Source organism: Bacillus rossius, chromosome 5 (assembly GCF_032445375.1).
Source record: "Bacillus rossius redtenbacheri isolate Brsri chromosome 5, Brsri_v3, whole genome shotgun sequence".
NCBI lineage: Eukaryota > Metazoa > Arthropoda > Insecta > Phasmatodea > Bacillidae > Bacillus > Bacillus rossius.
In genome coordinates this window covers 68,893,738-68,909,659 of record NC_086333.1, presented here as the reverse complement: position 1 = coordinate 68,909,659, position 15,922 = coordinate 68,893,738, and the positions used below count along the sequence as shown (strand labels likewise).

Genomic DNA, 15,922 nt, shown 5'->3' with positions numbered 1-15,922 from the left:
AAGTACTGTTAAAATATTTTTTTTACCCATACATTACTGCAAGGGGTGGAAATAAGGTGGAAATAATCATTACATTTTTTTAAATAATAGATATTCCATCATATCCGTTTTGATTTATTTTATGAATCCTAAGAAATTTTATTAAAACACATCCCATCTTGTTAAAGTTCATTATACAGTTAATACTATAAAGTTTCCTTTTTTTTTCTTTGTGAACATTTGGTTCGTGCCGTCCGACCCAGATGGCAGCACCGTGGTCACACATTTCCGCTACTTGTGTGACGTCCGTTCCATTCACGAAGTTCCTCCCACCGGATGCCGGTTCACCGAGGGCTAAGATGTTACACGCAACAAAAAAATCCAAAATATCTGTACATTTCTGTGCTTCTTCGGGGAAGGCAGCTGGTTGCGTTGGGTTTTCAGCCGGCTCTTCCAGGGCTGGCGAGCGGCGACATCGACGGTGCTGCTTCTCAACTCCCGTCGAACCCCCTGAGCAGGTCGACAAACCCGACGGGGAAAATCCCCAGAGACCAGGAGGTTGCTTCTGACCTGCCTCGTAACGGCACAAGTGGCTTCCCGCGGAATGGAGGGGGGGGGGGAGATCATCTCAGTTTGCTAAATTACAGACGCGCGGCGGGGCGCTCCGGCAATCTGCAGGAACGGGCGCGCGAGAGGTAATGGTCACGTTCAAGGATCTCCTCGGACGGGGAGGGCAGGAAGACGCCAAGGGTGGTTTCCCGAGAGGACCAGTTCCTCTGGTCTCCTCTCTACCTCCCCCCCCCTGTCACCAAACCAACACCCTGGGCCCCGGCCTGGGTCAACAGGGGCCGCCGGGAGCTGCAAGTATAAAGCTGGCCTCCCGTCGCCTCATCGGGGAACTACTCCTCCGAGATGCAGTCTCTCCGTGTCGTCCTGGTCGCTGGTCTGGCGCTGCAGAGCCTCCTGGGGCTGGCTGACTCTTCCCTGCCGCTGCGTGAGTAGTCGCCGGGACCCAGACATGGCCTTCAGAAGTACTTCTGGCCCCTCCCGCTACGCAGAACCTTTCGGGGACGCACCACAACGCCGAGATACCACAACGCCGGAATGCCAAATTGACCACAACGCCGACAGCTAGAAAACTGCCGTGTACCACAACGCCGAGTTACCACAACGCCCAAATACACTAACGCCGAAAAATGTCATTGCAGGACTGCCACAAAGGTTAGGTTAGGTTAGACTAGGTTGATTAGGTTAGGCTAGGACAGGATAGGCTACGTTAAGTTAGGTTATGTTATATTACGCCAGGTTAGGTTAGGTAAGGTTAGGTTTGATTGTGGTATTTCGGCGTCAAGGTACATTTAAGAAACACAAACGAATTCATTCAGTTGTTATTTCGGCGTTGTGGTACGCAGCAGTTTTCTAGCTGTCGGCGTTGTGGTCAATTTCGACATTCGGCGTTACGGTATTTCGGCTTTGTGGTAACGACTCGAACCTTTCCATAACGTGTCACTGACTGATTGTGAGAAGTAATGCAGAAGCTATTATCTGGCAAACACACCAAATTAAATTTAACTGTCTTTATTTTGGTAGCCAGAAATTTTACATCTCCTAATTAGGGACACATGTAGCCTATTTCGCGATTTCATTTCATGTCAAGGTATTTCACAAAACACTGTAGCTTTTTTCTAAGAGTCATGGCAATTTGTGAGGGTGCAGCAGTACGGTGGCCACATTCTCATTTGGCCCCGTCAAGAGCGGGACGACACCTCTCACCGACCTCAGCCAATAACCACAGGAGAAAAGCTACAGTATTTTTTTTTTAAATACCTTGACACGAAATGTATTCGGGAAATACAGGTGTCCCTACTCATAATCATTTATTACAAAACAGCGTTAAATGCTTCTCGCAAATGTTTCAACCTGTTTTACTAAGCAAACTAATCGTCTGGTGGATAAATTAACACTTTGGATATTGAAACCTGCTGGTAGTTATGGGCCCGCCCGATCAGATAGCGTCACATGTCGCGCAAAAAAAAAACATGGTTTTCAGTTTCCACTGTAGGAGTCGCACTCCTGTACTTCCCTCCTCGTTCTATGGTTGACACCTGAACTGAGTCGGACTCCGCGACCGATAGTCGCGCTGTTGCCTGGTGACGTCGGGCCTGTTGCTGAAGTGAAACAGCTTAGCTCTCGGTGAACAGCATTTAGTACGGAATTCGCATGGAACGGACATGAGTAACCGTGGTGCTGCCATATGTAGCGGATGAAACGAACCAAAGTTCATATAGAGCAAAGGGAAATGTTATGTTATTAAATATTTGATGAATTTTAACTATAAGGGCTGTTTTATAGTAAAATTCTTTGTCGAAACTCAGGCCCGAAGCTGGGATTTGAAATTTTTTTTAAAGACTTTAAAGAATGTTTTAATTGTTCTTAAAAGCAGACTTTGCAGATTAAATAAAAAATCAAAATTGATAGATTTGAGTAAGTAAAATTACTGCATCTTTTACCAAGCTGTTCCCCGCAATTATTTTGTTGGTAGTCTTAAAATTTTAGTTTTTTTGTTTTTAACTTTGCTTCCGGCATCTGGCGCAGCAAATTTTTGCTGGCGTTAGTATGTTGAAATTGTAAAATCACCAAAATATTTACAGACTTACATTGTTTTTCATCTTTAGCGACCCGTAGCTATTTACCTGTATAATGTTAAAAATATTAACCGTACAGTGCAAATAATTGAATAACTGTGATTGAGAGGTGTGCGTGCACATATAAGCTATACACATAGGTTAGTGAATCAATAAAGTATGGATGTCCTTAAAATGCGCATGTTCTTTTTTTTTCAGCTCCGTACATCAAAGCATGCTCGAGGAACGACCCTAATTTGAACGAATGTGCCAAAAAGAATGGAAACGCGGCAATCCCTTACATCGTGAAAGGTGAGTGGTTAAGATTCATTGCTTTGCTTTTATAATCCCGCGAATTTCCCCAGTGACTTAAGATAAATTTGTAAATAAATTTCACTATTAGAGGCTGGAAGGATTCGCGAATTCAATAATTATACCTTTATGCTGCTTCTGATATTGGTTCACTGTTAATCTGGAGAACGCTGGGCCAATTAGAGAACAGCTTTCGAAGTATCGAATCACAAGTTACCCAGTTGAGACGCCTCACAAGTCAACAGCCAAAGAACAGGCAAAGTTTACCCAAGTATGCAGATTTTTGTGGAGTCTATTCTGGAGGTCTTTGAATCCGCGAATTTTTCCAATCCTTACTAGGGGTGATAAAAATGGGTGATACTGGGTGATAACAATGATTTTTCTTTTCCTTCACAGAGACGAATGTCTTGGCACGTGTTTCGTAAGCTTAGACATACACACTAACACACACAAACACACACTATCTATCTATATATAAATTATATATTATATGTATATAATTCTACAAGCAATACCAACAGTTTTTACGGTCACCGGATTATAATTGTGCCTAAATTATCTTTTATGTAGTTAAATAAATATTTTATTTTATAAGAAAAATTACTTTTTGAAATCTAATTGCCAAACTTATTTAGTGCTTAAAATATTCGTACCATGTTAGATACCTTTCTGCGAGACTTACATTTATAAGCTGTAATTTCAAGATAATCATATTTCTAGTAACAAAAAATATGTACTTCAGACGTAAAATTTATTTTAATTACAAAGGAATTAATTCTACAATTTACGGTCATGTGACTATGCCGCTTCGCAAGGGGAAAAAAAATCATAATAGCCAGTGTCCATGGGATTTATTTTTATAACTAGCCAATGTATGTGTATCATTAGCCAATCCCCGTCAGGGCAACCTGGAAGGTTCTTTAAAAACCTCCTGCAGCCTCGCTTCAATGGCCGCCATCCACTGACGTCACAGTCTGTGTCGACACTGGAGCCTTTTTTATTTATTATTATTCTCAGCCGTGTCGCGGGTTTGCCTACTGCACAGGCTTCCGCAACGGCGCGCCGAGACACGAGCTGGTAATACGGGGGAAAGGCACAGCCGGGGGCCACCTCAGGACATGTCAGTAAGGTCGCGTGTTCCAGGCGACCCCAAGTACAAGATACCGGTGCTCGACCCTCTGGTCGTCACGGAGCTGCGCGTGGAGCAAGGCACCAAAGAGGTGAAGATAGACCTGCACGCCACGGACATGAAGATCACCGGCCTGAAGGCGATGCACCTGGACGAGTACATGTGAGTGCGACTCTTCTCTTCACCAGAACACATCACTCATATCAAGCGTTCCGCTGATGTTGTTGTCCCGAATTTTTGTGGATGTTTCTCTGAAATTGACAACTTAAGACACCGGCGAACTCTCACGTATTGAATAACAATCATGCCAGAATTAAAATGCTTGAAACACTTAACGATTTTTTGGCGTAGTTAAATAAATATGTCATAAAGATAAAAAAAATAATTATCAATAAAATTAAAGTACTGAAAAAATTATAACCTATGGAATTTTGGTTTTGCAGTTAAAATATTGATAAATATATTACTAACACAGTATTTTCAGTCTGCATTGATATGGACTCCAAAACTTAAAATATTTTGCTAGGACATATTTAGTAAATTTTTAGCACAGGTTATTTATTGTTTATCTTGTTAGGATATGAACTATAAAATACCATGATAAAAATAATAGTTATATGAATAACCGTAAAGATATTTCATGAAAAAATTGTTATGAAGAAATTTATGTGTAAGTATTATATATATAAAAATGCAAATAATATTCATATGATGTGTAGAAGTCATATACTATAGAAATTAAAATACAAGTACTCAGGAATTTTCTCAGCATAGCGATTAAAAATAACCTAGGGAACAGATCTATTAGACTGTTACGACTCACTTCCCTCAATGATAACTACCCTTTTGACATATAATAATAATAATAAAAATTTGCTTAAAATGTGTATTCGAAAGCATAAACTTAAGTAAAACCCATGCATATATTTTTAATGTTGTTTTTATGTGGATATTCGGCGTGAAAAATTCTTGGCTTGTTTGAAGCCAGTTGAACTCGATCTGGTGATACCCAAAGTTTTACTGGAGCGTGATTGAGATCAGATGAGAACGTCATGAACTTAACTCGGATCATCTTTTTTCAGAGGCGAGTGCAATGGCCACAAAAAAAACACGTGAGCGAGTCTTTTAACACTCGCCAGAGGTTGTAACATCTAAATTCGGTAACGAGCAAATTAATGTTTTCTAACGTTGCGAAATACTCTTATAACACGAAACTCGGACACGAAATTTAACGTAGAATTCTTTAAAATAATGTTAGCGCGTGATAAGTATCTTACTGAAAATGTGTTTTCAATTACACTAACTTCTTGACGCCAATCACACGTATTCTTTCGCACCCGCCGCTAGAATTCACGGCTCTATTAATAAAAACTACTCCGATAAAAGAAGAAAAAAGACTTGGAATAATACTAGACCCCCAGATTCGCACCTGATTTTGAACAAAAAAGAATTTTACTAAAATATTTATCATCATCTTAAAATTCATTAAATAGTTACTGATAATAGAAAGTTTCCCTTTGGCTTTGTGAACTTTAGTTTGCTCCATCCGTCACAGACGGCAGCACCGTATTTGTTTTTTCACGTGACTTTCAGTTCCTTTCGCGAAATTACTCGTACAGAATGCCGTGTTCCGGTAGATAATATGATGCACCATACAAAAATCGTATTTTTTTTGACGTGACAACGTCTAATAAATCTATGAACGCCGGCTGCACGCACGAAAAAGTGTCCCGTAACGAAAATTGTCCCGTTACGCTGATTGTACGCTTGCGCCGCATATATCTCTCTTCCACTCGATTGGAACAACCATCGATTTGACTTTTTCGAGGCACATTAAACTTGAAACACTCCCATTCGTTTCCTACTTTTCCTATCATCGTCCTATCCTTAACAGAATAACACAGATTGGAAGAAGTTAAATTGAAAACATGTATAAAAGTTATAGTTAAAATAATCTCTTCGTAAAAGTGATAAACATATTTGAATTAATGAGTGCAAATAAAAGTAAATTTATCAATTAAATTGTAGATTTCGTTTCACTCCTACTTTGTATCCATACAAAATAGTGATAATTCAATAAAAATTATTCAATTTTATTCATAAAAGTATGCAATCATTACATCAATGTTTTGTTATGACGTTGTCACGTTAAAACTATCGTCCGTAAACCGACTTTACAAACAGCCAATTTTTATTTTTTTTTTGCGAACGAAATTCGGAAGCATTGATGTTGCCGCGCGCTCTTCTAACGACCCCGCGGGGAGTCAGTCAGGGAGTCGACGGCTACCAGCTGACGCCGATGCACGTGCTTGTTCCCGGGGCCGCAGCACCGACCTGGAGAAGGGCACCATCAAGGTCAAGGCCACCATCCCGTCCATGGCGCTGGACTCCAAGTACACCATCGACGGCGCGATCCACGGCCTGCCCATCAAGGGAGACGGAGATCTGCACATCACCCTGGGTCAGTCACTCTCCTATGTGCTCTTCCACCCGCCATCCGTAGCGGTGGCATCCCCAGCGTTATAATGCGTTCCTTTTTTTTTCGAATAGGATTTTCAAACAAAAATCAAAATATAACGATATTCAGCTGTTAACAAAATAACCTCACTGTTTAAATAAACTTTTTTTTAATGTCATACGTATAGAATGTACTGAAATCATGGTTTTATACAGTTTTATACAGTTTTTTTTTTGTCATACGTATAGAATGTACTGAAATAATGGTTTTATACAGTTTTGTGTTTACCGTACTCGTGTAGCTTGCGCCTTGAGACTTTTTTATTTATAAATTCGTAAATAAATCAATAAAAAATAAGGTTTTCCCAAAACTTTGGAGAAAAAACAATTCTCAGGTTTCCATCCTTTGGGGGAACGATAATATTTATTGATTTAATGAATAATGCACTAAAAATAAATAGTTCGAATATAACATACTAAACTGTGAACCATAATGATTTCATGATTTCAGTTTATACTATTATTGACATGTTTAGTAGAAAAAATAATAATACTGTTAGATTATTAATTTATTCAAAATCATGTTCGAAAACGGAAAAAAAAGATATAAGAAAAAAAATTTAGGTACGTGCTTTGAAAGTATGGGAGCGCTTAGGGCGACATTGCCTCGCGCATCGCCCGCCTCTTGGCCTCTATGCGCAAGGCAACGAACTGGCGTGCCGTCTACGTGTCGATAACGCGCATCTGTGGGACTTCGCGGGTTGACTATCTGTTTTAACGCTGGAATATTAAAGATTAAGCCTTGCACTTCTCTGTACCACTTACAATACTAATCTTGGAATTGTTTAAACCACACAATCAACGTTTAAAACGAAACTAAGAAACCAAACTTGTGTAATCGAGTGCAATGGCTCTTTTAAATGCTGTTCATAATCACACATTTTTATTAAATGTATAACGTTTTGTAAATGGTGCTTTGACACCGTTTGGTCACCCAGCCAGTTGGCCACCTTAAAGATGTTTGTTAACTTAATGGATAAATTTTTTAAATAGTATTCTTCGTAAATTTATGTCTGATTATTTTGCACTTGCTGGTTTCCCCCCTCCTCCCCTGCATTATCTTATCATTACTCTTATTTAAGGACTAATCGTGTTATTTAATCGCTGTAGCTATCTCAAATATTGTGTCAAGCATAATTTTTTTTAACCGATATTTACAAAATAATATCTTACACTGGTAAAACGCCACGTAATCACTTGCATTTTCTGTTATGACTCTAAAATAATATTTTAAAAATATCTGGTGAGAAAAACAAATTATGACCCAGCAGAAAATGCTAGAGATGTATTACGATAAATTTACAGCCAAATCCTTCAAATTAATATTTAAGGACAAAATATTATAAAATATCCAAGTTGCCGTGTAAGATTTAGCATTTAAGAGTTTGGTTCTAAGTGCCAGTTTTAGCAACACCCGTAAAGAAAAAAAGAAGGAAACAAAACAGTAAAATTTTATAATACGCTTATCGGTAAGAAAATTCAAAATTAAATGTTCAATCCCGATCAGATGCTGCGTGTTTAACAATAACTCATTTTTAATCAAATGTTATATACAATTAATATGTGTGTGTGTTTGAACACTGCTAGAAATATTCGTCTTTCACGTCACTTTGACTGTACGTCGTGCCGTTGATTATCTGGAAGATGCACGAATAGGAACGCTTCCCTGAACACACGCAGTTGCTGCTAATCGCTACCATCTCGCGTCACCGACCTTTCGCAACAATGGCGGGCTCAAAGAGTGTGCGTAAATAATTCAACGCCAGCGCAACATATCCTTCCGCGTATCTCGTGTGGGAGTGCTCATTCACAAGGTTACTTCGAAGTAAACACCACCAAATTTTCCTGCCCTAATCTCTGATCAACTCTGAGAACACGTTCCGAGAAGGAAAGTTTCCATAGTTGTTAGTTTTTTTCCCAGTATGTTACGTATTCTTTTACACTGAAACAGTAAATAATTGGAAGTGTTTTGGCGCCTTCGACTTTCCATTGTAACACACTCTAAGTATCTACAACTATGGAAAATTTTCACGAGTTAGAAGGCCAAATATATTTGAGGCGGAAGCATTAGTAAATGCCATGTTGGTCGAAATAAATACCGTACTTTCCCTCAAGCAGTAAGGCTCATATGGGTGATGGTTTACACGTGCGCTATTTTAAAGAGTTTTTTTTCGTATATTTACAGGTCTATAGGAGAAATAAGTTTTCTCTATTCGTTCTAGTCCGGATGACTCATATGATTTGAGACAAGATCTTGAACACACTCGTAACCCATATTAAATCAAATTAAATCGTTTTGTGCAGAAAATAGGAAACTATGAAAACCATGTTTGGAAAGTTTTATTAACGTTTACGATATAACCACTTTGAGATTAGATTACGGTGAATGATGCGAAAAAAATTTACAATGTCGAGGCATATGGTGAATTGAGCAATCTGAATTGTAAGAAACAACAATTTAAAAAAAAATAACAGCTTGTGAAGATTCCAAAAAGCTATGCTTCAACGGCACCGAACGAACAAAGCACTGCAGGGAGAGGAAGAAATCTAATATGGCGGTCGTCACCCAGCATTGTTCTGAACTTCGCATTTAAACGATGCATTCACGTCTAAAACTTGCGGTTGAGTTCCAACACAGCTTACCCCAATTTTTTTTTGTTCTAGAGATAAAACGAAGTAAAATCTAATTATTCTTATCTTCAAAAATTTCCCACTGCTGGCATTGACTCAATTACTTCCGAAGTGAAACTGAACACAGTTTCTGTAAAATAATAAACAATAGTAATAAATAATCCAAATTATAGCTTAAATGATATATATATGTAAAGGAAACGGTATTGTTAACATTCTTCGGTAGAATATATATACATAAAAAATTTAACCAAGTATAATAAATTAAAGAGTATTATATTCCAAAAAAAAATAAAAAATTATGCGACTTCGCGAGCCCGAAAGGGCCCACCGTTAAAAACCCGACTCAGCGTGTGTGCATGCTACCACTAATTTTGCCCGCAGGGGTACTTAATGTTCAAACTACTTCAGCCAGCGATCGTAATAATTTTGTTTTAGTGTATTTCAATTAAATTAGCTGTCACAAAATAGTATATCCATATTTTGGCAACTGTCTGCTTGAATTAATTAATAATACATGGAATCTAAGGTGTGCTTTCCTGACGTTTCAGCTGCAATGTTACCATTTTCATAATGAGAATTCATAAAAAATATATTTTATACTAAATATGAATACACGAAACAATTAACTATCGAGTGGCACGTTGTTTTTAATTACGTTCCAAAGAGACTTGCAAAAGGTCACGAATTCATTTAGTGACGTAATTGATGTTTAAATTTTGTTTGGAAGAGTCTATATGGAGAGTGCTATAAAATGTGAAGCCAAACAAACCAGACCGTTGACCAAGCAAAAAAAAAGGACTTTTTCTATTCCAAATATGGTGGTCACTAATCTCCAATCAATGATTTCTTTTATAAAAATGTGTATTTTTAATGTGGCTCAACAACTGACTCCAACTTACCTTTTCTAATACGTATGTATGGTACAACTTAAACAGTTGAAATTTAAGTTGTTTGAAGTAGCGGAGTAGGTTATGAGTACATAGTAAATTCAAATTCGTTATAAAAATAAATATTCGTATATTTGTACAAGCACGTAGATTGAACCAAAGTGGAAAAAAAAACGATAAAAAAAGTGTCTTCTCATAAGTAGTTGTGGATGGAATATACAAACGAGATGTGATAGTTCTGGCCTATACGAGTAACTTTATCTGCAATCAATAACTGGTCCAATCAATAACAAAGTAATAGCAACCAAACTCGAGGGTTTTGTGCGATGTAGATACAGATGCGTCTTCATTCGAAGAATTTCTGGGACAGCCGTGTAACTGTAATTCTGTATTTATTTTAGACGCGTTGAGCGATTTTTGGTAGGGGCAAAACTTATGGGTTCGCGTCACCGACATACTAGTGACGTGTTGTGCCAGACTGGCGAATCGCAGCGGCCCGTGTACATGTATACGCATACATACACTAATACATTGTATATACTTGACTGTATCATGTGCGTGTTGGACTCTTTTTTGGATGGGTAAAATATTGTGAGTTCGCATCACCGACATGCTGTAGTAACAGTAAGTGAAGTAAATTTGACCACGTGAATACATTACCGAGGTCTGACATCACTGGTAAGTCATAGCTAGGTAATGAATTTTTACGCAATTTTGACATACCACTGACATCTGTTGTGACTAAAAAATGATGTAAGGATAAATTATATCATGCTGACATCGTACTGATATAATACCAAAATCATTTTCTTACGTACATTTGACGTAGAATTGATGTCACAATACAACACATTTAAAAACAAAAGTTTTAAGTTTTCACTTTTGTTGACAGTCCCCACGACTGCATAATATATTATATTTTTTTTTTTGTAATCCAGTTGAGTATTTGCCAACCATCTACTACCGTATGCAGTACGTGGAGAGAAAGGGTGAGAAGTTCATGGACTTGCATCCCACCAGCTTCCACGCTGACGTCAAGAACGGCACCATCAGGCTGTCCAACTTGTTCAACGGCGACAAAAACCTGGGTGAGCGAAAAATTATGTGTGTGTGTGTGTGTGTATATATATATATATATATATATATATATATATATATATATATCAACACTTGCAATCGAAGGGGTTGGCATCTGACACTATGAAAATTATTTTTTATTTTCTCATTTTGTTTATCTTAATAATTTAAAATTGTATTTTAATGAACCACCTTCATAAAAAAAATTGAATTTTCCCAATGCCAAGAACTTTTCAGAAGTTTTTAGTCTATTCGAGCACACAAGTGTTGTACCATAGTTCTGATACTGATTTCGAAAGTTGCACCCTAAATTTGAAACTGTTTGACCTAAAGTATTTCGGTGGAAGTTTCATGGAACAGAATGTTTAAACTACTGCATTTTAAATGTGTAAAGGTTTTTCAGTGACATTCCACTGAGTTACAGTAGCTTTAAGCACATAGGGTGTGGTCTTGTTTAGAATCGAAGCAACTTATTTATGACCCCAGAAATAAAATTTAAACAGCTTATTCGCCAATATAAATGACACATAAATGTGCCATTATGGAGCAATTTCTACGTTGTGAAAGACACAAAAAATATTGTAATTCGCTATATGTACAGATTTCAATTAAGTTTGTGCTCGATGTTTCGTAACTAGTATGTACTCTGTCAAAAAAAAAAGACAAAATGCATTGAGTTAAACAATATTAAGTGTATTTTGGGAGAAAACTTTGTAAACAGGCACATCTTTTGAAATTAGACATTTTTATTTGAACATATGTTAAATTCATGTGCATAATAGTAATCGATTTAAAGGATCATTATTTAATGGTTTCAATCGGTGGTCAATGCTGGCAACAGTCTCTTGCGCAGAAGTAGAAGCAAAGGCGGTAATAAGTTATGGAGTTGGTGCGTGCAATATTCCCCATAATATTAATTGAATTAGAAATGTGAACGATCACCTCACTACCTTTTCCCATCTCGCGAGCAAAATAATTACCATCATATTTTTTTTATACAATATTCACAAAATGGTGAAATTTTTACAAATATTCCACTGTAGTACTCTCTTGAAACAATAAAAAAGACTTCCAGTTTAAGCCTACGGTCATGGCTTGTTTTGCTATCAATGTGTTGACTAAAATGAGTGACTTCAACTTAAGAACGGACACCTACAACATAGACTTGTACATCCATGGCGTTTGGCATCTCGGGGTTTCCTGCACTATATATATATATATATATATATATATATATATATTGTTTTGTAAAAGGAACAGAAATATTCATGTAAAATATATTTATAACTTTTTACATTTACATTAAAACAACTGTATCACTAAAAAATAGTGTTTGCATTAGTACTATGGTTCGGATTCTTACCCGGGCATTTAAGCTCTATGTTGTCCCAGTACTTACGACAGTTAAATTCATTCGTAAACAGTATCCTGAAAAAAAAATCAAATCAAATTACCATTCAGTTATTTTTTTTTGCATTGCTTGAAAAAATTTAAGCTTCGTTGTAACATCAATTGAAATATAAAATTTTGGCACCGATTTTCGCAAGAAATACTAAGTATTATTATGAAAAACGTGTTCCATATATAGGGGCATTGCGTTTTTCGCGAAATAATCTGCTCGCTCGTCAGACTGCAACAAGGTATACCATTGTTCCCTTGTGATTGGTGGCCGTCTGCGAGAGAAGCCATCGCTCCGTCTTCTGGCCGGGCCATTCAGTACGATTTTGTTTTCGCGCCGGGTGGCTGTGATTGGTGCGCCGACAGTAGACGTGCACCTGGAATAAACCCAAACCAGCCACGGGACACAGAAAATGCTATGGAGTTTTAGCACACAGCTGGTCGGAAAAATCTTTTCGCGAAAATCACATGGCCCTATCCATATACATACTTTGTTAAACAAGGTTAAGATATCTTCCTGGTAGTGTTCTGTTCCGGAGGAATCTAACTTTCGTGAACGTACAGAAATGTTTTTTTTTTCCCCGCGCGCAGGAGACAACATGAACATCTTCATGAACGAGAACTGGCCTACCCTGTACACGGAGCTGTCGCCGGCCATCGATGAGGTGGTACAGCAGATCATGGACAAGATCATGTCCGTCCCCATGGAGTCTGTGCCTTTCGACAACGTCTACCCGGAGAAGGTGTGAGGGCTTCTCGGCGAGAGGGGCGAAGAGGGGCGTTAGTGCGTAGTGACCAAGGGGGGTGGGGGGAAATAACATTCGCGGATCCATTTCCAGATAGGATCATGAGTAGGGACCGGAAAAATCCCTACGGGTTCGACGACCTGCAGGATGATCTCCGTAGTTCCACGTGCACTCGGTCAAATGTACACACACTCATTGGCTGCCGTCTTTTTGAGAAGTCCCAACGTAGGCAGCCTGTGATTCGATAAAGCTTTCGGTCGGTTGTTCCTCATCGGCCCAGAGTCATCCAGGTGAATTGCGAGCCAATAGCAGAGGCAACACTGAGGTATAACTATTTGTATTTTAAGCCTATCGCGAAATGAATTCGCGAGTTTTTTTCCGGTCTCTGATCATGAGTAGGGGCAGGCATTTCTCGCGAGAGAAAAAAATATGTGAACGTCTATTATATTGCAAAAAGGTATACCCTCACCAGCAGTTTCTTCTTTGTGACTGGCGGCCGTCTGCGAGAGAAGTCGTCGCCTTATTTTCACCGGGCCACTCAGGACGCGTTCGCACCCGCGCTGAATTACTGTGATTGGTGTTGTGACAATCGCCAGGTATACCTGAAAGAAACTCGACCCAATCACGAAACACACAGACGATGCTACGGTGTTTTAACTTTTGCTAGACTGGGAATCTTTTCGCGAAATATGCATGGCTCTAATCATGAGACTTTCGGTGATTTAACTCGTAGCGAAATCGACTTAAAGGATCTGCATTATTTAAACGATTGGACTACAGATCCTTTGTAACGCCCTGGATGACGTTTTTTCAGTGAGAATCAATTTGAAGCCCATCCCAAGTTTTGAACGTTTCTTTTGACCATTGTTAGATTTTGGCTTGATTACACAAAAAAAAAATAGGTTCGACCATCCTGGTGGGTAAAATATTTGAGAAATTATTGTAGCTCTATAACGTTTTGGTAGAAATCCTCCCGTTCGGGGTTTATTTTTCCAACCAGGGAAGACTTGACAGTTTTAAATGTACTCAATTAATGAAGAAAATAAACTGCATTTGCTGCCGTTTGTAAAGGAAGCTATCATTTTATATGTCTAAGACCCTGGGGAATCGTGTCAAATTGTTAATCAAATGGATGTTCACCACTGTCCCGACGTATGATAGGTCGAGTCGAAAGAACGAGGATCGAACCCCAAATGAAAAAAAAAGACACACATTATTGTCGTAACATCTTAAGCAAAAATGGCAGGTTTTCTGCCTTCTGTATTTTCTTTCAACCTTGAGGTCGACCTGTGAGGCATGATGAACTTACGTCCTTCTTCCCCGCTTCTGCAGCTAACTACACCGCATATGTTGTATCCTCTGTTATTATGTTATTAAATGTGGATTGTGGGTTACGTCACAAAAAAAATTACAGTCGTATTATTTGTGTGTTCCTGTCTTTGATTAATTGAATTTTATTTTAAACAATGGTTTAAATGCAAGAAAATATTTTAAGAAAAACTCATAGGCCAGGAAATATTGCTTCAGTGTATATATGTGTGTGTATAAATACATTAAGATATTTTTTACTTGCTTAACGTCTTGTAGACAGTTTATTCATTATAAATGGATTTTTTTTACAAAAGTCGTCAGTGAAGTACCTAATATTTTCGTTGGGAATCAACCGTGACCCGCGTTGAGGAATACTCTCAGAACTCCTGTTATTTAAACAAAAATTATGAACTAATATTTTTTTAGGAACATGTTACAAATGCACAATGATTCATGTTATTGGATGGGTTTTAATTAAAAAAACTTACAAGCCAATAATCGCTTTCTTTTTATTTATTTCACAGACAAAGTACAATAATGATTTTTTTTCTTTAAGATGACACAAAAAGTTTTCTTTTTTTCGTTTTAAATAATATAATTAATCCGTAAATGTGTTTTTGTGTCAGGTTTAAAATCAAAGATAAAACAGTTAATAAAGTATCTTATATCTTTAAACGAGCAGTTCTTGTGTCTATATATATATATATATATATATATATATATATATATATATATATAAAATCTGAATCACGGAAACGGCTCCAACGATTTTCATGAAATTTAGTATGCAAGGGGTTTCGGGGGAGATAAATCGATATAGCTAGGATTCATTTTTATAAAATGTAGTTTTATCCGTGTTTTCAATAATCAACTTTATTGAAAATCATTTTAAACATAAATTACTCTTCCTGACATCTATTGCCAAGTAATAATACCATTTTTTTTATTGGGAGCAACTAACTGCTTTAACGACACAACAACACTAAAGCTACTCCAGTTGATGGCGTTGTTAAGCAACACTAAGCCAATGAGTGTTTGGTTTGAGGTTAGACCAAGAAAATCAATTGTTTACTTATATTATTTGTGTATTTTTAACTAATGTGTTCACTTAAAAATGCCTAAACGATCTTTGAAAAAAAATCTTATAAACAATCTAACTTCACGAAGCCGCAACTCGTCTCAAGAATACCTAGAAGAAAATCGTCATCAAACTGGTCAGGTTTCTCAAACTTCACACAGTGAAGACTCATTTAAAAAGAAAGAGACGTACTTATTCATTTGAAAATTTTAGTTGCTCCATTAAAATTC

At 37.7% G+C, this 15,922-nt stretch overlaps 1 protein-coding gene across 1 annotated transcript; it reads left to right on the top strand.

Moving 5' to 3' along the window:
- Positions 1-870: 870 nt before the first annotated feature.
- On the top strand, positions 871-15,109 carry LOC134531965 (protein takeout-like). Its single transcript, XM_063368065.1, has 6 exons — positions 871-973; positions 2,823-2,915; positions 4,059-4,206; positions 6,372-6,505; positions 11,021-11,170; positions 13,149-15,109. Exons 1-6 carry the CDS (start codon positions 892-894, stop codon positions 13,304-13,306), a joined length of 765 nt encoding a protein of 254 aa, XP_063224135.1. The 5' UTR covers positions 871-891; the 3' UTR covers positions 13,307-15,109.
- Positions 15,110-15,922: the final 813 nt, after the last annotated feature.

Excerpts from the sequence above, each read along its gene's own strand:
- LOC134531965 (XM_063368065.1), top strand. The coding sequence starts at position 892 with ATGCAGTCTCTCCGTGTCGTCCTGGTCGCTGGTCTGGCGCTGCAGAGC. Across the intron at positions 974-2,822 it reads TGACTCTTCCCTGCCGCTGC|CTCCGTACATCAAAGCATGC; the intron begins GTGAGTAGTCGC and ends TTTTTTTTTCAG. Across the intron at positions 11,171-13,148 it reads CAACGGCGACAAAAACCTGG|GAGACAACATGAACATCTTC; the intron begins GTGAGCGAAAAA and ends CCCCGCGCGCAG.